Below are 22,911 nucleotides of genomic sequence, written 5' to 3'. Positions count from 1 at the left end.
GTTTGAAAATTTACAGGCATATACATTGAATAAATCTCAAAAGATATGTTTACATCAATAATACTCTTCCAGAGAACATTACTATAAACTTAAATGTATCAGTTCCATTATAGCAGCAGAAGGGTTAATAAAAAACCATTGCAGCATTTGAAAAGTTTGCAAAAGTAATAACTTCTATCCATTAATTTTCTGTGCAATAGAACTGAGTGTACCAAGAGAATTAGGTGGTGAATAACCAGAGTTTAAACAAGTAACCACCACTCTTGACATATGGACTTCAGTAATAACGTAAAAAAGAAGTGAATTTTACGAAAATTAGGTTTTCTTGTATAAGATGAAGTAGGTTTTATTTAATATATTTTCCTACGAGATTATGGGTTACAAATCATTAGCAAATAGCAAAGGAAGCGTTCAATGTGTTATCAGCAGTGATAAAATACATAAAACATGAAGTATTGTGAGATTTTTATTAAGTTTTCATATAATAAAGAAAAGTTTTTTTTTTTTTATAAAACTTATTTTAATATAAAATTTTGAGCTTTTTCAATGAACAATGAAAATGCTCAACACCAGACTAAAACATGTTTATTAGTAAAGAACTGGTACATGCTGTAATAACGAGCTTTTATTAGTTTATATGACAAATAGTATATTGCTTTCTTATAAATGCCATTCTTCTTATCTTTTGATTCATATTACAGGAAAAATGGCTTTGAAATCTTTTATAAAATAGAATTATAACTGACACCGTACCCAAGAAATTATTTTTGGATATCAAAAAGCTTCCTGTCCTTTAATTATAAAAAACAGAAAACTTGTCCAACAAAATTAGTTTACATAAATTATTATATACATAAATGTTTATTACATTATATAAACATGGTTATTTATTTATATTCTTGCCCATCATACTGCAGCATATTCTCCCTGTTGATGAATTATTAATTCATCAATTTCAAAAATATATTTAAGAAATACTAGGTTCTAAATATGCAATAATTTTCTTATTTATTATTTTCATACTTAGAGATTTATCAGAAAAAAAATTGTGAGTATTGACATCGTGTTTTAAAATTATTTTTCCTGTTTTATAGATTTAATCATCCGGATTATAAGAACTTTTAATAACAAGCTATCTGTAACAGTAATTTATTAATTTTGTTTAATCTGCTTGAAACATATAACTAAAATATTTAAAATAATTCTCCAGAGATCTTTCATTATTTTATATCTATAAAATGTTTTAATAATTTCATTATTCATAGGGTGAATTAAATATATACAGTAAGTTGTAATGTACTGTCTACAGTAAATAAAAAATATACTAAAGTCGTTTAGATTAATCAAGTGATGTGCTAATGATTTTTTAATTACTGAAATTGTCTTTTTCACTGTTATGAGTAACTTGTGACATGATTATAAGTCATGCTTCAAGTATTTCCTTATAGGCTTACATCGATTGCTTGTCAGTTTTCATTGATTCCTGGATACATGCGATTTATTTTTGGTGGTTGATGATTGTGGGCAGGTGCAGCTGCCCCAGTGAACAGTCTACAACAGTTCCGCGTTATCACCCAGGTGCTGGGAAAGCAGACTTCGCTGTTGCCATAATGAGTCCATCTGGTAATAAGGTGAAGGCATACGTCATTCCTACCAATGAAGGATTCCTTGTCGACTTCACGCCAACAGAACCGGGAGAATATCTTCTAAGTATATCATTCGGAGGGGAACCCGTATCACCAACACCGTATAGACTGACATGTCTACATGGAAGTAATACTAATAGAGTGAGAGCGAGTGGTCCTGGTCTGGAAAGAGGTGTGATTGGCCGTCCTGCTGAGTTTATGATTGACACCCGAAGTGCCGGACAAGGAGGTTTGGGAGTCACTGTTGAAGGTCCGTGTGAAGCTGCTATAAACTGTAGAGACAATGGAGATGGTACTTGTTCAGTTGCATATCTACCGACTGAAGTGGGAGATTATAGTATCAACATTACTTTTAATGATATGCACATACCTGGTTCTCCATTTCAAGCTATCATCCATCCTGAGGCAAATGTTAAACGAATCAAAGCATCTGGCAACAATACAACTTCATGGTAAATTACATTTGTATGTGTGTTTTTCCATGTTTTTTTGTGTTGTCACTTTGCACTTGTGTTAATTCTTTGTTAATTTTATGTGAATATTCGTTTAATATTATTTATAAAATAAAACATTTATAAAAATGTATTTAGTTATGCTATTGAGCGTTCTGTGCCTGAAATAACTGCTTGAAGATAGAGAAAAGTATATTTTTGAAAGTTTTTGGTAATTTTCTGATTTTTTGCCTATTTAATTAATAACAAAAGCGCTGTTAAAAATACCTGAATTAAAAAAATGCTATTTTAGAACAATTTAATGTATTAAATTAGTACTGTTGTTGAAATATTCAGAATTGTAACATTTTATTTGTACCTTTATGTGCTCCATATGTAGATCTGCAAATGTAGAAATGATATTCAGTCGCCTGCCGTGTTTGCTCAATCATGGCATGACATTACCATCACAAATGCAAAAACTATCTTTTCCATACATTATCCACCTCATGAGTTTAAATTAATAATTATTATCGTGAAATTTAATTTATTTACTGGAAAAATTCATCATGAAACAACTTTCCCTGTCATTGATTTATTGAGCATCAAATATGCAAATATGACATTTCTGTGTGATATCTTCTTGTTTGATCTCTAATCTAATCTGAAGTTAAAAGGCATCTAATTTTATTAATAATGTTCCCAGTATGGTTTTCAGATAATTTTGATCTATATATAGATTTCTGTGCACTTATATTTTCTTATTTTCAAACTGATAGAACCGATGATGAATTAGTTTGTAATCAACTATGCCTTGTTCAGTATTTACTTAAAATTGCATTGAACTGAATTCATTTATTTCTTATATATCACAATGTGTGTGCGCTTGGGCCACATCATATGGATTATAGAATAATGATGATCAGAAGAACAAATTAACATAAAAGGATGTTTGCATATCTCATGGTTACTAGTTCTTCCACTTCTCTACTGCAAGTAAAATATACATTCTTTCTTGATACATTGATATTGAAATCATTTGTTTATGTTATTAGTTTTGATACTATAAATTATTATTATTGTTATTATAATTCTAGTATTCTTTTTTTAAGTAAAATGATAATTTGTATTATAACCTTAATACCAAGTATACTTCTTCAAAATAATGTAATTTTTGTACATTCTAATGGTTAGATATAAACTGAAAGTTCTGTTTGATACCATTCATGTCTAAAATTTAATTTTAATTGCTGCAGAATAGTGCTTTGTGTAAAATATTTGTTTATAAAAACTCATGTAGCTCAGCATTTTACAGCTTTTTTACGTCTTAGTCATAATTTATCTTTGTAGAATAAAGCTTTTGTAATCTTTGTTTCTATTTGTTAATACTGCATTTTCCAGCAAACTCATGGCAAATTTTTTTATATAATTACTGATTTTATTTATTATTTCAGTAAGCATATATTTTAAGTTTTTATCTCTCTGTTAGATTTTTTAATTATTTTTATCTCAATTTTTCATTTATATTATGTTGGTAACTTAATGTACTTAAAATTGCTTAATTTTTTCCTACCAACAAAACAGTTTCAAGAAACTTCTTTGTAAAGTTGCTTTATTACGTAGAGATAAGTTAACTTATTTCAAAATAATATTTGAGAATCGCAAAATAAAAAAATAAACTATGTAAGTTTGAGTACAAATGTCCCAACTTTTGTGAAGTAATCATTATTTATAATTACTGAATTCTAATTACTGTTCGAGAAAAAAAAAAATTAGTTGTTACATGAACTAATTTTGGATATATTAAAAATAACAATGAATGCAACCATTTCTTTTGTAAAGCCCTTCAAATAAAGGGCTGATAATAAATTATAGTGTACAGATTTTGTTTCTAATATAAATGCGATTAATTATTTTAATTCGATAACTATAATGAATCTAAATAAAATCTTCCACGTTTTGCTTATTTTAATTCGTTGTTAGGTTATGTTGATATTATGAATTCTATTTTAAATTTAGTGTTATGTGGTGTTTCTATGTTATATGAATCGTGTATAAGCATTAGCATCTGTGTATTGTGTGTGCGTGTGTGTGTACATGAATGAATGTATGTTTCTTTATATGCACTTGTATATGAAGAAAGATTTTTTTTTTAATGAATTTGAGTGTAATGTAATATTTATTATAAATTGCTGGCACATTAGTTAATATCTTGTTCATCAGCAAAATATGAGGTGTGACTGTGTTGTGCTTACTTATTTAGTATTACAAAATTTAATAAAACAATGAATTACACAAACACAACATAGATCATAAGTAATAATTATTTATTTTGAATAGTTCATATAAATAATACAGATTATTTCAAGAATGGGTAGCTGTGTTGTTCCACAGATAAAAAAATGAACTGCTTAGCTTTTTCCTGGATGGATCAAGGAAAACCGCTGCAAAACCTTAATCACAACAACATCACAAAATACATAATTTAAAAAATGATATTAATATTAAAGTGATTAAAATCTGTACTAATACATAAAAATTGTAAATTTTAAACGATAGTAAAGTAAATCTTTGATGATACTTTAAAATACTTATATTTATAATACTTATAAAATAAAGAAAGTGTAAAAAAAATTAGAAGAAAATTATTTGTGGGCATATTGTTCATACCTGTTAAACAAAGGTTCAGAATTTTCAGGATTTCTTTTCTAGTTAATATTGCATAAAACTCATCAATAAAATACAGGTGAGTAACAGGTCAGTAAATTATTAAAAATGGCAATAGAAGCATAATAAGGCCTTCCTAATACACTGAGGTATTTCATTGTTTTCCTTAAAAACATTTATGCTATCTGATTTAACAGAGGTATATTTTGGTGAATTTTAGGAGTAAATGATTCTTATTCTTTTTTTTTAATAGATGAGAGAATTTTTAATTTATTAAATGTTGGTGTACATAACTCATATTGATTGCTGCTAAACAGTGATCTGACAGCTAATTTTATATAGTGAAAACTCATTCTGGCTTCTTAAAGGAGCCTAAAGAGATGATATTATTTTTTAGGTAGGGAAGTACATAGATATAATAAATATTTAATAATGATGACAAGCTTAGTGTTTTCAAATAAAGCATTTTGTTATTAAATCTCTAATTGAGTCTTTTATTGATCACTCTTTTAAAAAAATAAAAGAAATATTTATCTCAGATGCTTCTTCAATTGAAATACTGTAATCTGTATAAAAATTTCTATTATTATCTCCAGGTAAATTTGTAAAACATTGTCAGTGTAGGTGCCAGAGATATCTGTGATTTTAGTTGGCAAGGAGATAGAAATGTAAGGGTAGAAATAACTCGCATAAGGTTAAAATCATTTAGAAAATAATGATAAAATCACCCAATATTATGGCATCCTTTTACCAATTTTTGCTAAAAAGAATCGCCACTTACGCTTAAAAAATAACAGTATTCACCCCAATCAAACCAGACTATGGAACTGTTTTTATATAATTCAACAAAATATTTTGGCTTATGATTAAAGGGGATTAATTATGCTTCTGTAGTCATTTTTAATAATGAGGGAAATATTTGATTACTATGGAAGAGATAAACAACAAAGTATAATATCGCACTGCTGCAACAAAATAATACATGTAGCTTTTTTTAAATAAAAAAATTCATAATAAAATTTAAAAATACAGTACATATACTGTGTACAGTAGTGTATTAATGTACAATGATTTAAAAAAAAAAAAACATTAGGTATTAAACTCTTTATCTCAGTTATGGCCAATTAGCATAATGAAAAAATAACTGTACATCAAAACAGATTTACTATAAACAGAAAAAGTGTTTAATTTTTTATTTTAAAGCCGACATCCTGGACTTGACTGTTATGTATTTCCACTTCTTCACTCATAGAATATCTGTAGGCGCTGAATTCGGTGCTATTCTAAATATCATAAAGCAATTTTAAATCCATGCTTGGTGTCTATGTAAGAAACCTTGGTAAAAGAGGTATCTTTATCGTCATTGTCTTGCTTTGTCATTGTCATCGTTTGGATCTTGTTGCACAGTTGTAATAATTATCTGATTGTCATTCAGTACTTCATTAGTGCTAGCCTCATCAACGGCACATTCAGCAAGCCATTCTATTATGTTGCAGCATTCAATATCAGGCTTTATATCATCTTGTAGATCTTGGACTACCATTTCATCATCATTGGCTTCATTTTTTGTGAAAATAGTGTTTTCTGGTTCCATACTTCGCCGCAGTTTCACCCATGACTTTTTAATGTTGTTTCAGACATTTCCTTCCAGGCTTCTGTAACCATTTAAGTCGCATCTTTAGTATTTATTTATTTCATTGCTTGAAAAAAAGGTTATGACTCTCCTCTGTTTTTTCAAGAATGGATCCAATATATTTTCGATTGTATCTTTTTTATTTAGCCATGTGACATGAGCTGGTAGAAATATTGCTTTAATTACTCCTTTTTGTAATCATTTTCATTTGGGTGACTTGGTGCGCCATCTAAAAGAAGAGCTTTTAGTGGAGAATTTTTTGATTTTAAACTTCTTTCAACTAACAGTACAAATTCACTGTAAAACTAGTTCTTAAAAAGATTGCAGTCAATTCAGGTGGAATCCTGGTTATGATAATAAACAGACAATGAAGATAAGTTTAGATTCTTAAATGTTCTAGGCTTTTGGACTTCCCAATAACAAATAACAGCAACTTATGACTTCCACTGGTGTTGCTGCATAGAGCAGTTTTAATTTATCCTTTGCCTACTTGGTATCGGTAAGATTTAAAATTTTGTGCAAGAGTTATTTTCGGGAGCATTTTATAATTTAACCCTGTCTCATCAATATTGTACAGCTGGTCGGGTTTTAGATAGTTATCTTCAACTAGCTTTTTCAATTTTACCACAGATTCATTTGCAGTGGTATTATCAACTGACAATTTTTCTCCAGCAATAAAAACTTGTCAAATTCAATGGTGCTTCTTCCACCTGTGAAGCCATCCCTCACTTGCTGTGAATTTTTCATCTTTTCCCTCCAGTTTCTTGTACAGAATTTTTGCTTTTTTTTTAATAATGGGTCCAGATAAAGTAGCTCCTTTTCGGCAATGTCTTCTTCAACGGTCAATGTATGTGTTTCGAGGGCCTTTCAGTTTTTCCTCCAATCATTAATTGTGGTTATGCCGACTCCCAATTCTAAAGAAAAGTTTTGCACAGACTCATTCTTATCAAGTTGTTCAATTACTTGCAGCTTCTGTTATAATGAACACACTACACATTTTTGTTTTTGAGCAGCCATTAGTTAACACACAATAAAATCTAACATAGATTCAATAGCCTGCTCACAAAATTCACTATAACAGCGTCACTATCAATATGCTTGTGCAGTAATGGATAAACACGCACTGTTATACTGTGCTGCTTAAATTAAAATGAATTTTTATTCCCTTAGGTACATAAGACTGTACAGTAGTACAGTATGCACATCTTCCAATATGATGCAATGATATGTTTTGGTGATTCAACACAGACAAGTATGTGTGTACTGCATGCACATACATGCAGTACTGTAGTGTCTCAGGTGTAAGTTGGTCGGATATGGGGGGTGCTACTGTAATACTAATTAAAAAAAAAAAAAAACAACTCTGGATCCTGTTAATGAGCATATATTGTAAATATGTCCTTAAAATTATTTTCAATAGTCCCTTCTGTAATGTGAATTATTTTGTAATAATTTTTCATGTTTAATATATTTACATTAACATTATTTCATGAGTTTATATTTAGGTAATAAACTGTATTTTAATAATATTTATTTTTTATTTATAATGTATGTTTTTATATTTATTATCTATATTATAATGAAGTGATCTGTATAATGTATTATTATATATTGATCAAAATAAAAGATTGTTGGTTTATTTATTTATTTATTGAACTTGTTAGGAATTTTAGAAAGAGTTCTGACAGTTTTTTTCTTTTAGAAAGGTTTTTTTATTATTCAACTATTTATAAAATGCATTTTATAATCAATTCTAGAGAACTATTAACAACTACTAATTTTTAATTAGTTTTCTTCACTGAAGAAGCTGTACAGTTACCTCTGAAAAGATCTTATGGAAGTGCAGTTTCCAGCTAATTTTGAAAAAAGACTGATGAATAAATTTTTAAATAAAAAAAATTAATAGCGGTCAGATTAACTAATAGTAGTCTTCTACTTGGATTTCTGTGCTTGAAACTGTAAAAGTATTTAATTTAATGATTTTGAAGCAGTTTAAATCCTTGGAAAATGTTACTTATGTGATAAAGCTTATTACATATTTTACTTAATAAGCAAGATTTATTTTTTTACTTTACCTCAGTTTTCTTTTTATATATAATTTTTCTATAATTATTTCTTATGAATATAAAGAACTAATTTGAAAAAAAAATTAGGACCTTGGTTTTAAAATAGTTATTAATAATTATAATTGTAGTGATTTATTAATCTGATTTACTAAAATTACAATAGTAAGGTCATTCTATAATATATACAACTACATTTCAAAATGTATTTTAAGATTATAGTGTTTTCTCTGCGGAAGAAGCAAAGAAGTTTTAAAATTGTGTAGTTTAATAGCTAACAGACATATGCAGTGATATCTATTATCTATGGCTGCAAACTATTATCTATTTTTCAATTATCAGAATAAAATCAAATTTTGTTCCAGAGAATTGTTACTGTTCTTGTTCTATTATTTATTTTTAATTTACTGTTCTATTTCTGGCAACAAATGTTGCAAAATTATGTTATCAAAATTTTAAGAACATTTATAGTAAAATATTGCAATCAAATCATTTTTAGTGGTGCAAAAATGAAGGTTAATTTTCATATTTAAAAACTTAAAATATAGAGGTAAGTTGGTGAAATTACTTGCAAATATGATTTAATCGTTATTGAGGTCATTAAAATTATGTAAAATAGGGAAACCTCTGCTTTTGGTCTCAGGATGTAGAAGTAGATCTCATCATTGAATGAACGGATTGTTTTAAGTATCATATCTTTCTCTTAATTTTATTTCTCATCTCAAATTTCTTCATCTTGGAAAAATACTATAGTTAACTTTTTTTTTTAACTTGACTGATTAGGTCCATTTATTGAAATTGCTTGTCTGTTTTAATATAAAGAAAAAAATGTTTGCATGTAGTTTATAAAGTAAAAGTATAATTTTTAAGTGTGAAATATTCAATTTTTTATATGGTTGCCAAATAGTAAGTCGATTTAATTTGAATGGTTAGTAATAACTATGCTGACCAGCAACAGTCATGCATGTTTTTGTTGTTATTATTCATTAAGTAATTCTTTTTAATGTTGTAAGTATTAATATTTGTAGATCCTGATATATTTAAACATCATTCATTTCAGTTGTTTATCTGAACATTGCATAGAGTGGTTTTTTAAAAATAATTTTTGAAGTTTTTTTATTTACATGTGAATATTTTAATTGTATTGAGGCATAGCAATCTGTTATGAATATTCATTATTAAATACTGTTTATTAATATTCTTATATGTATGCATAGAAAATCTTGTTGTAACTTGTGTTTCATAATATGAGGTAGTTACCAGACTGCAGACATAGTAAAGGAAAGTACACTGGAAAAATATTATAGTAATATATATTACCTACGGCTGTTAACCACATATACTGTAAAAATGTTACAATTAAATAAAGTTTTTCCTGATTTTTGTAAGAGAAGTCTGTCTTCATGATCATATTAAATATTTTTCTTATTCAAATATTGTAATGGTAGCTTGTTGTTATAGTTACATTTCATGCCGCTATGGCTGACCAGACACGTGCACTTCTTTGTTACACATTCGGAGTGTGGACACGTTGCAAGATGGTGTAGTGGGTCGGTAACATACAATGCATTTAGTTATTCAATCATTCGTTTACGTTCATTAAGATTCAATATACTTCAAGTACTCTATATTATTAATATTCAATGTGTTATTACTAAACTGAAATCAAACTACAACAAACAAGACTACCAGATATACTCAATCAAAAATGTATTCTACAAATGAATAAATACTACATAAACTCAATATGGATTCGTCTACTTATTCAATCTTCAAACCTAATCAACACACATATTTTGGTCCTCCAAACCGGATAGTGAACTTCAGCAACGTATTCGATACGACATATTCAATTTTAAATTATACGCTTCAAAATGGACTTAATTTGTATAGACATTCATTCGTATAGTTAAACAAGCTACTCCAAAAACTGTAATGCGTACAAACATTATACGCAGTGAAATTTAACTATAAAAGTGTAAGTAATAGTGATATGTAACTGTGATTTCCAAATTGTACGTTTCTTTCTTTGTTTGTTACTTTCTATTGGAATCGATGTGTCGGAAATTTCAAGATTGAACTGGATATTGGTTTTCATATATTATCTTATGTCACCGAGTGTAACCTACATGCACGTACAACTACGTCACTTTGGCTAGACAAATATATCACGGCCAAGTTCAACTATCTATGATTACGACAATCTACAAGCTACGAGTATCAACATTCATCATATGCGTAACCCATTGTTCATCTTATTAATTAATTTGTTTACCTTTCTTATTATTATGTTTAATTTCTTATTATCATTAATGTTTACATTAATATAATTTAAGTAAATATAATTGAATTCAAAATGACTGAAGAGGAATCAGTCAATAGTAAGACTTTGCATTTGCAGACTAATAGTCAGGAACCCACCGGGTTGGTCTAGTGGTGAACGCGTCTTCCCAAATCAGCTGATTTGGAAGTCGAGAGTTCCAGCGTTCAAGTCCTAGTAAAGTCAGCTATTTTTACACGGACTTGAATACTAGATCATCGATACCGGTGTTCTTTGGTGGTTGGGTTTCAATTAACCACACATCTCAGGTATAGTCGAACTGAGACTGTACAAGACTACACTTCATTCACACTCATACATATCATCCTCATTCATCCCCTGAAGTATTATCTAAACGGTAGTTATCGGAGGCTAAACAGGAAAAAGAAAGACTAATAGTCAGGAACTTATTAAAAAAACGTAGTATAATTAAGTCATCAATCACCCGAATAAACACTTTTGTTGATAATTTCAATCCCGCAAAAAATGAAATATATTCTTTACAAGTAAAATTAAAAAAATTATTAGAATTACAAGTTAAATATGATGACATTCAGTCTCAGTTGGAAACTATTGTTTATGATGGGACTGACGATAGAATACAAACTGAAAATAATCTATGCAACATAGAATGTAAATTAAAATCTTTATTAGATAAGATGTCTATAAAACCTCCTGATAAATCAGACGTTACTGATATTAAACCAATTATTAATAATCAAATGCAGTTTTTACAGCCAATTAAATTGCCATGTTTTAGTGGAAATTTACTTGAATGGCAGCATTATTTTAATACATTTAATGACTTAATTCATTCTAGAAATGACCTTTCTTATATTAAAAAATTACATTACTCACAGTCATCTTTGAGGGATGAGGCCCTTAATATTATCAAAAATTTACCAATTACAAGGGAAAACTATTCAGTCGCTTTAAATCTTCTTAAAAAAATATTTGATAATAAATACATAATCTCTGTTCATGTTATTGAAAATATTTTAAAAATTGGTTTCATTGAAAAAGAATCTGCAGATAATTTAGATCATTTTATTAATTAACTTAATTCTTGTATAAGTTCATTGGAGGCAATGAATTTACCTGTAAATCCGTTGAGTTTCTTAACAATAGAAGACAAATACTTGAAAATGTTACAGCTAAACTTGAGTATAATTTGCAATCAAATAACACCCACTCTATTAACAAACAAATATTTAACAAACCCTTTAAAGATCAAAGGAAATATAACAATACAAATAAAAATTACAGAAGAAATTTAGTTAGTTACCATGCAAATTCAAAAATTATTTTATGTACTATGTGTAAATCCGATCATTATTTATATACATGTAAAAAATTTCTTCATTTAACAGTAGATAAACGCAAGGAATTTTTAGTCCAGAATAAGTGTTGTTTTAATTGTTTTCGAACAGGTCACTATGTTGATAATTGTATGAATAAGCATGTATGTAAAACATGTTCCAAAAAGCATCATTCCTTAATCCATACAGAGGAAATTAATAAATCTAGCTCTAAACCTGAAAATAATACTTATTGTGCATTAAAATTACAAACAAACAAAAATGTTCTATTGTCTACTGCTGTGGTGCAATACTGTAAACAAACATGGAAATTATCAGACATGTAGAGTGTTGCTTGATTCAGGCAGTCAAGCCAATTTTTGCGCAATGGAATTTGCTCATAAACTTGGGCTAACCTTAACAAAAAATAATCTTCCAATTTCTGTAATTAATAACTCGTTATGTCAATCAAATTACAGTGTCACAGTTAAACTATACTCTCGCTATGAAAACTTCACATTAGACATTGTTTATGCTGTATTACCGAACCTAAGTGACAATCTTCCTGCTGAATCATTTTGTTCATCTCATCTTAATTTACCTGAAAACTTATTTCTTGCGGACCCAAACTTTAACATTTCTTCTAATATTGATGTCCTTTTAGGTGCACAGTACTTCCTAAACCTTATTCTGCCGAATAAATTTATACGTAACCAGCATTTTCCCTTGATACAAGAAACAAGACTAGGATATATATTAGCTGGAAACCTTCCTTTAAATGTTACACGCAACAATTCCGTTTCTTCTTTTTTCATTCGTAATGACAATAAACTTCTTTCATCACAGATAGAAAAATTCTGGGAAGTAGAAGAACCTATTTTAATCAAACAAACCTCTCATGATAACTCAATATGTGAAAGGAATTTCATAGAAAATACAATTAGAAACAAGGATGGTAGATTTTTAGTTATGTTACCTCTCTTAAATCAGATAACATCAAACTTGGTGATTCTCTTAATAACACCAATGATATTAACGATCAATTTCCTAATGCCTGCACAGCCATATTAAATGGCTGTGCAGGCATTTATTCATTTGTAGAATTCAAAAATGTATTCTACAAATGAATAAATACTACATAAACTCAATATGGATTCGTCTACTTATTCAATCTTCAACCTAATCAACAACACACATAACTCATTTCTTAAACTGTGGAACAATTCCCAAAGAGAATGAAAAAAGTTGTAATATTATACAGTAAGACTGTAATGCTACAATTTGCTTGTAATAGACTGTTAATGTGAAATGCGGTTGGCTTTTCCATGCTGTGCTGAGCATATGAATGTGTACATTATTTGTATAGTAACGTAAAATTGAAGAGGATATTAGGTGTACAGCTTTATTAACCAGGGAAAGTAGATAGCTGCATCCCTTACTTATTAAGAATAGTAATAGTATAGTAGCTATTTTATGGCTCATACCAGGATCCAGGATGTCTTGTAAATTAGAATTGAAGTACTAACCAAGGCAGGTAATAGAAATAAGCAATTGATGGTGTTAAAATAGCTTGTACAGTTTAGTCTTGATCTTTCAAATATCACATGAAAAGGGAAGCAATCAATAACTCAGTTGTAACTCTTAACCCAGAAATAACTTACAGAAAATTACATTAAAAGATTTTAGATAAGGTAATAAATTACATCCCTTTACAACTAATGGTTGTATAAATCCTGGACTGTCTCAAGGAGTAGCATCCTGAAAATTGAAGGATGTGAAATAAGAATAAAATTTCAATAGCTGAAGCCTCATTTAATAATCTAGTTCCCGTAGTTCACAGACTTAAACAATGTTGAGTACAGTTTCACTGCATGTTACTGGAATCTATAATTGACAAAAAACTGCTGAAATAATTAAACTGAGGATATATAAATGTAATAAAATTTAATTATTATAATCAGTGAGTTAAACTATGAGAAAGTCATAATTATTCCAATTTAATCTACATTTTTTTTCAAGAGGTGAAAAACACCTGAAGGGATCTCTGATAATTTTTATTATCAGAATTTGCAGTTACAGAAAAAATACTATTTTACTGTAGGAGGTACATTTAGGTTCTAGTCTAAAATAATATAATCAAATGAAATAAAATAAATAAAATAGTTAATTTTTTATGTATAATACATTATTAAGTTCTTCTGTTACAGGTGTCTGGTGGATTCTGGTGCAATTGGAAAAGTAGAAGATTGTAAAGTGACATGTACTATAACCAATCCATCTCTGTCTCTCACAGAAAACCATATTACTTCACTTGCTGATGGAACATACCGAATCGGTTGTTATACACCATTTGAAGAAGGTTCTACTATATTAAGTGAATTTTTTAACAGTTATAAAAATTAGTTAATGTTCAAGGTTTTCTAAAAGGGTGAAGTTAACTGAATAATATAACCAGTCTATTGTTAGGTTTGTCTACATTTAAATAATAGAATGAAATAGATAAAAAAGAGTAAATTAATGAAATTAGGTATTTAAAAAAAACTTGAGAACCGTTTCCATTAATTGGCAGTATTTTCTGTAAATGTAAGTGTTAGATTACCTTTTCGTTGGATTTCTTAGAATATATTAGTACAAGTTCAGGAATGCATTTGTTAGCATGAATTATTGTTTACTGTTTTTACTTTACTTTTAATTTCATTATCTCTTCTTTTTTTTTAAATAAAAATTTCAAATTTATTTCAATCGCCTTTCTCTTTTTGGTTTTAATTTTTATTGTTTTATTGTTTACATAATGCATTTAATTAGAGTAATATTCACAATATTATTTATTTAATTAACTGCATATTCTGATGTACATAATAAACATTTCTGATTGAAGCATAGGTGTGTAAAAAGGTATGCTTACATTATTTATATAATTTTAAAAATGCTGCCTGTTAATAGAAAAGATTCAAAGTTGTCATTACAACTTTTCAAAACCACCATTAAATGAGTAAAAAATTGTTTCTGAAATTTCTACTGTCATCATAAGGGTTCAAGAGAAACCATAAAAATATGTAACTTTGTATACATGACAATTTTTATTTGCAAAGATTTATTTGTGTGATTGTTGAATAAGTTCCTTTCTGAAGTGTTTTTATTGCTAATTTTTATAAAATCATATTTATTCTGTCATTCATTGTAGAGGAACATAATTGTGTTTTTAAAGAGAAAAAAAACATCCATTAATTTTGTGTTTTAGTAACACTTTTCTTTACATGGAGAGAAAAGTCAAATTTTCTGTTGTTTTAAGTTTGTTATTTTTGAATATTTTACTTATGTTAGATAAGGCGTGCAAGGTGATTTTTATTTGCTGTGGCCATACAATTTACACATGCACAGGGACATGAGGAAGTGATCTGTGTATTTGTTACAATAATTTGATAAATTCATTTTGTTATGTGTGCTAAATCAATTTATTATATTTGTCAACTTCTTGATGTCCTTGGAAGGTCAGAAGAGTTTCTGAAAGTGTTATGATGAAAGTGTCCATTCAGTGTAAATTTGTCTTGGTTTGCCATTAAAATTGTTTTGTTTGGAACTACCATATTTAAAGTTATCAACTGTTTAAAATTTATCTCCTTCAAGAAAAACAATGAAAAATTTGTTGTTCTTTCAACGGATTATCTAATAAAAATAAATCTGTGGTGACTGAGCTCTTTTATAATCTAAATTCGTATGAAAAATTATGTTAGAATCTCTTTTTTTTTAGTTATTCTCACTTACCCTCCTTTGTTACTCTTTTTACTCAACTCATGTCAAAAATTTTAGATTTCCTAACTCTTCATATTTAAGTAATAACATTGGGGAATAAAAAGTAATTTTTTTTTGTCCCTAGGAAGAAAAATATGTATTTCTAATAGTATTTTTTCTATTGAATTTAAATCTGATATCGGTTTTTTCCCATTACACAAGGTTTCTGAGAGACAGGCATCTATAATTTCAAACATTTTAATACTTTTTGCATTCTTAATTACACAATATTCAAATATTTGACTCATCTAGAAAGTAAGAAATGATGATTTTCTGCTTTATTTTGATTTTGTGCAGCATACCTCTTGATGGTCCAACAATAATCGGCCAGCATATTAGGATTCCATTTTCCTTGATACATCTTTTCCAGCTGAAATCTGATGAAAGTGTGCCTCATTCTCATTGCTCACTGTGCCAAGATTTTCTGGGAAGAAATCTAGGTGTAAGTGCAGGAAGTGTGCCTTTACGAACATATTATAACCCAAATTTTTAAAAGATCATTGACAGTATCACGGTAATTTTCCTCCTTTTGATTTCCCAAAAAACTCTTGAGTAACATTTTTGAATGTTTGCCAATCTGTTTTCTCTGGTGGATTCAATATTTCCTCAAACTTTTCATCATGCATTAGTGGTCATATTTGTGGACCCACAAATATTCCTCCTTTAATTTTTACATCACTAATTTTAGGAAACTTCTGTTTTAAGTACATGAAACCACGAGTATTGTCCATGTCCTTGACAAAATTCTTCATTAATCTTATTAATGAATATTAATATTAATCTCATTAATATAGCATGTGCGCGCGCTTTAGTTGGGATCATTGAATTAAATAAACAAAAAATATAATACATCTAAATAAAATGATAAAATATTTTAAATCAAGTTGCGTGTGTAAGTTGTGTATCAGAAAAAAGCAGCATGGCGGGAAAGTCCTACAACTGTGTTGGCAGCTTTTTGAAGTCACAAATCAAATTTTGTCATCAAATAATAAATGTAATCTTACAGCAATCCTTTCTTTAAACTTAAATATTGTAGGATTAACAAGTTTTGTAATTCATTTTGGTAATGGTTGTATTGTTGAAGATGATGATGGGTGATGATCGCTGAACAATGAACTGATCGTGACCCAATCGGTACTCATTGACGGTGACCTGATCTAACCGGTGCTCATTAGACAGAGATCAAGTGCACAATGAACGGTGATTTATGACCTGATCGGTGATCAATGAATAATGGTGATCGTGATCTGATCGATGTTCAAAGACAACTGATAATAATGGTGGTGAATACTAACTTAACTAGTTTTGTAGTATATTTGTGACACTTGCTGCTGCAACTGAATTGTTATAAAGTTGATAGACATTTGTAATATTAGCTTATATTAGTAAGCATGCTTGACTTCTTAGCAAGCAGTAGACTTATTTTATTTTATATTGTAAACCTAATCCAAAGGTAGATTTACATCAAAGAATTAATTTTTACATTACGCAGGCAATTGGAGTAGACATGCTATGAGTTTGTGACAGGTATAACAAATATTGTGGACACGGCAAGAATAATGTTCTGCTTTTCCCTTTTACAACTGTTGTTTTTTTCTTTCGGTGATATTCATATGGTTTACACAATTACTTAATAATTTTTTATGATTCTTTGAAATATCAAGTTGATTAGACAATTTTTCATACATCAACTAAACAATACCCAACTTTCTAACCTCAACTTCTATGCCCAACTCCCACCTTGACTCTGAGAACCAATAAAATCAAAGAATTCTATTGAAAAAACTAAGAATCACTTAGCGAATTTCACTTATGCAATTAATAAGTGTTCTTACCTTGAATATTTATTCAGACACTGATTTTTTTCATCAACATTAATTATTTAAATCCTTTACATGCCTGGGCATTATTTTAATCTTTGTTGGTCCAACAGTTCTTTCTGAAAAATTAAAACTTAACGTTAAACAAAAACAAATAGAACAAAACCTCTTTATATTATATTCAGAGACAGAGCTGAGCTTTAAAACATTCACATTCACATATTCCCACTGTAGATAGTTTGAAAATAAATAACATAAATATCTGAAACAGTTTCTTTTGTATTTGCAAAATAAAAATTAATTGTCAGATAATAATATCATACCAAAAAATTAGAGATCTGGAATTAATATTTATTTTTTCTAAAATTCTTAAAGGCATATGATTCAATAGAGAATCTCTGGTTAAAATATTGAAAAAATTTATGTCAATAACACTAAAACATTATAAGATAAACATACTCAAAAGTTAAATTTAATGTAGCATTCCCAAACACTTTCAAATAAAAACTACAGCAGAGAAGGTAATGGATGGTCTCACAATACTGTTCAATTGCACTCTAGAAAAATTATTGAAGAACAGAATATGAAAATACAAATACTTAATAAAAAAGGGGGCAAAACATCTAAATGTTTAAATGTAAACGTTTTACCATTAGCTGATGATCTGGTGACTTTGGTAAGACTTTACATAGAGAGAATAAAAATTCAAGAATTAGAAAAATGTGAAAACAAAATCAAGCTACAAATTTTATATAACAGATTCCAATAATAAAAGTAGAATCCAAACCATGAAAATGTGAGAATAACAATAAATCAAAAGGGTCAAAAAGTTTAAATATTATATCCTGAATGTTTTAGAGGAAAAAAAGAAATAAAGCCAGAACACAAAAATGAAAGTGGTACAAAATAATTTTTTTTGACAATTACTAGATTATTCCTAAGAAGTTCTGTAGGCCTTCTGTACTATTCACACTATACAACAATATACTAATCCGAACTATACAACATGTCTGGTAAAACTACGGTTTTATAGTATCTTATTATGAGCTTTTTAAGAGTTTTTAATTTCATGTCTCTTTAAGGTGAAAGTAACTTCTGGCTTTTATTTCTTTTTTTTCTCCAAACCATTCAGTGTAATTATTTTACCTAAATTTTTAAAGAAAACTCTACGGCCAAAACTCAAAGAAAATATTTATAAATTAAACAAATCAGAAGAAATTTACCAAAATTTTTAAAAGTCATACAATTAGAAAAAGAACTCAAATTTTATGGTCACTTGAATGAAATGGATGAAACTAAATTAATAAAACAAATATTTCACTTTTTTAATATACGGTAAACCAAATAAGCTAGTTCAAAAAACACTGAACATCTCAAATTATTAAATATTTCCAAAGAAATAATTTTTGATATAATCTTTCAAAAAACTAGTGGATGAATCTTCATTTCCAGAGAAACAGAAAAGGAAAGACAGTGAATGGACTAAAGAAAGGAGAGAAAAGTTTAGGAAAAAAATGAAACCATTTGGAAAAGAAAGAAATCTGGACTGTGCATGGGTAATCCTTTGAAGGTCTGATTGCAAACAAAAAAAAAAAACATAAAATAACAAGATATACTTATAAACGTATGAAATGTAGACTAGCTTATCAGAAACAAATCTGAATCTATCTGTTACACGACACTCTTGGCTATTGTTTATGCAATTTATTTTGTTTATTAGTTCACATATTTTTTACACTGACAACAGGATTCACATGTTTATATATTGAACCACTGTAACTGAATGACTGTAATTACCAAATTTATCAGGAACGTCAAAATAAAAGATCTTACATAGATTCACTTTATAATTTCATCCACATTAAGATGCCAAATTAAAATAACTTAATCAAAAAATCAACAATTTTCTCAAGAATTCTTAACACTTACATTTTTTTTAACTAACTATTTTTTATAACTTAAACTTCAACTTTTTTTAAACTATAAAAAAGTGGCTTCTTCAAAACAAAAAATATAGTACATTTAAAAACTCATTTTCAGAGTTGTATCTTACTGTGATACTGTTTGATCTGTAAAAGCATCTTCATGAAAAGAATTTCATTTAAAAACATATCATACAAATGAATAAACATTGAAAAGTATTTAAAAAATTATAATAATTACCTTTAAATAGACATTTTTAATATAGTTTAAAACAGTTATTTTGAAGACACTTATGGTACACATTAACTGTGTGTATTACTTTTTTATAATGATGTAACGGATGTAACATTCTTGACAATTTTAAAGATTGTAGACGTTAGAATGAGTTGAAATTAAACCGATAGATGGCAAGAATGATGGTTGTAAGTTTCAAGACAGACGGTGCTGCTATCTGCATGATTTGCGAGTGAATGTTGCATCCTATATTATATACTACTTCCCAACTCCGGATCAGTGTTTGTGTGACGTCGGCCATCAGAATATTTTGTTCCGTGTGTGTGTTTATTAATTTTTCATGTTTGTGGATTATAACTAAAGTAGGATCTTGTCGATCCTTCTGTGAATGTGTAAGTTTTTTATATTGTTGTTTTAATGTATTAAGGATAAGAATTATTTAATTTATGACAGTTCACATATTGACATCGCTGTATCGTTGGTTAATGCCTGTCCTTACTTGAACGTTGTAGGAGGTAATTGAACTGTTTTAAAATATTCAGAATTAATTTAATGTTTCCCTTGAACTAACTTTACTTTATTCTTTATGAATTGTAATATGTATGGTTTATGACATTTGTTGTTTTTTTTTTTTTTAATGTTTGTTCATTAATAAACTTCGTTGTCTTTTTAAACATTATTCTCTTGAATGAGATCATCGTATGGAAAAAGTAATTTACGAGTAATATTCTAATTATTCTGTGTAATGTTAAGTAAGTTATTTAACTAGTTATTTAAAAAATGTATATTTAAGCATTTGAACTTAGAATTGTAAAATCCTTTTGGCCTGCGAATTATTTTTTTAGACAGTTTTTTACATTGAGGATGACAAGTCTCACCAAATTGTTAGTATTACATTGAATGATATTTTGAATAATTATAATTATATAGTTATGATAACCAGTTTTTAAAAGTAATATTTTTTTGTATCCAAGTTATATTTTCTTCAATTTTTACTTTGTTTTAAAATACAAGTTTATTATTTCATTAGAGGTAGGGGCTATAATTCTTATTTTATCTAGTTTTTTTAATGAATTTGTTACTAGTTAATTACTCATTTTTAATTGCTTAATTGAATGTTGTATAAAAGTCATTGAACCTGACATAATTCATGTATTTAAAGTTTACTACTGATAACTCTTTTGTAGGTATTAATTTATATTTTTTGTATATTTCTAAAAAATATTACTTTTCAATACTAATAACCTGTTTTTAATTTTTGTAGAGCCTTTTATTTATAATCATAAAATTTTAAGCTGTCCTGGTGATTTTTATGACATGACTGTCTTTGTTTTGTTTTCACTGGTTTTCAAGAGGAGTACTCAGTACATAAAGTGATAATAAAGGGTAGCCGATTTGAACTGTGGCTATTCATTTAATGTATCATTGAAGTTTGTTTTTGTATTGTTTTGACTTAATGTAGTGAACATATTTTTATTTTATTAATTATAGTGGTTGTAATCTGTTGCTGTGAGATGTTTGGTGAATGTGTTGCTTTGTATTTCTCATTGTTAAAAATGGAACACTTTTTGTGGAATAAAGAACTTTATAGTCAGACCACTTTAGTTATATGCTCCTATAACATTGTTTTTTTAAGTGTTTGATAACACAAGCCTTGATTTTTTTAAAGCAAGAATTATTGCCATTTTAATGCAATACAGAAGTTGCACAATGTTCTATGAACTTATCTATCAGTCAGTAATTAAGTTCTTAAGTTTCTTATTCAGGTTTTGAATAGTCCTAATATTATTGGCAAGTTTTACTGTTCACTTCAATAGAAAATGCTCTAAGTTATTAACAATATGTGATTCATTCATCATATCTTAAAAATATATACAGTTAATAAAAATAATTCCATTATTTTAAACAGTATAAAAATTGTAATGGATTTCTCAATTTAGATAATCAGTTATTACATTTTTTAAAGTTAACTCAATAAAATATATTTTCATGGGGGATTGTTAAGCAAATCTTTGTTTGCACAAATTGTAACCTATTGAAAGTAACAGACAGTAATTTATGCTGTAAACCAATTTACATGATTTCATAATCTGCTTGTTATGTAAACTTGGTAAACTTTAATTAACATCAAATGCGTTTAAACATAATTTTTTATATTTAAAAAAATTAATCTACAATTGATCTGCATCTATAATGTATAGACTTTTCACACGTTTTGTCTGATTTATATGCCTGAGTCAGTTAAACATAAATATACTTACTGTTACACATGTGTTAGATTTAAAACAAAAATTGCTCTGATGCTTACAAAAAAAAATTTAGATTACAAAAAAAAGTAATTTAATTGTCGGTTGCGGGTAAGTATCAATGATGATCGTGCTTTCTTATACTTTTTGCTAAACTACAGTGTAATTTTTACAGGTAATTTGATTGAAGAAAAAAGAAAACTATAACAAAAAATAATCAATTTAAAGCCCAGGGATTCGTGCCAAGAAAGTCTTAAAGAGTTGCATTACTGTTCATCAATATTTTTTCAACTTTAGTTGTTTAGTTTTTAAAATTCAAAACCAATTTTTATTATTATGAAGCGTATCATAAAAAAATATTGTATCCAAAACATGAAGAAAGTCCTGTTTTAAATATATACAAGAATTTAATAGATTACTGGATTCAGTAATAAAAAAATAAAAAATCTGAATTCAGATAGTCGATGTAGATTGATTTCAAGTTATATTAGTGTTTGTATCATGTAGTTCTGCACAATAACTAAACACACAACCCCAGTTATTTGGGGCTTACCTTAAGTACAATTTTCCTTTACCAACTGTTGTAATAGTTTAATGTTTCTTCATGAACATACCTTTCAGATTGTATGAGATTATTTAATGCTTTGTAATTATTTTTATGTTAAAAATATATTTTTCAGTTATACAGAATGATTCAGAATGAAAGGAAAGTAATTTGGGAACTGATTCTTGAGCTTGAAATAAGGAAAAAAGTTCGTACAACATTGTCCAAAAATGATTTGTTAGCCAAAAATTTCGCCCGGATTTCAATTCTCCTTGTGAAATGAAATTGTACTGA

The 22,911-nt window shown here is 28.0% G+C and overlaps 1 protein-coding gene and 1 long non-coding RNA gene across 2 annotated transcripts; one reads left to right on the top strand and one right to left on the bottom strand.

Moving 5' to 3' along the window:
- The first annotated feature begins 1,544 nt into the window (after positions 1 to 1,544).
- LOC142329556 (filamin-B-like) lies at positions 1,545 to 19,854 on the top strand. Its single transcript, XM_075374229.1, has 2 exons — positions 1,545 to 2,098; positions 14,266 to 19,854. Exons 1-2 carry the CDS (start codon positions 1,611 to 1,613, stop codon positions 14,459 to 14,461), a joined length of 684 nt encoding a protein of 227 aa, XP_075230344.1. The 5' UTR covers positions 1,545 to 1,610; the 3' UTR covers positions 14,462 to 19,854.
- LOC142329557 (uncharacterized) lies at positions 4,423 to 19,966 on the bottom strand. The gene is made up of 4 exons (XR_012757518.1): positions 19,834 to 19,966; positions 17,686 to 17,789; positions 11,859 to 11,953; positions 4,423 to 4,530 (listed from the first exon to the last, which is right to left on the bottom strand). It is a non-coding gene; the product is annotated as an uncharacterized LOC142329557 (long non-coding RNA).
- Positions 19,967 to 22,911: the final 2,945 nt, after the last annotated feature.

This window comes from Lycorma delicatula, chromosome 8 (assembly GCF_047948215.1).
Source record: "Lycorma delicatula isolate Av1 chromosome 8, ASM4794821v1, whole genome shotgun sequence".
In the NCBI taxonomy this organism is placed as follows: Eukaryota; Metazoa; Arthropoda; class Insecta; order Hemiptera; family Fulgoridae; genus Lycorma; species Lycorma delicatula.
Note: the sequence above shows the minus strand (reverse complement) of the source record. Positions and strands in the feature narration are given on the sequence as shown.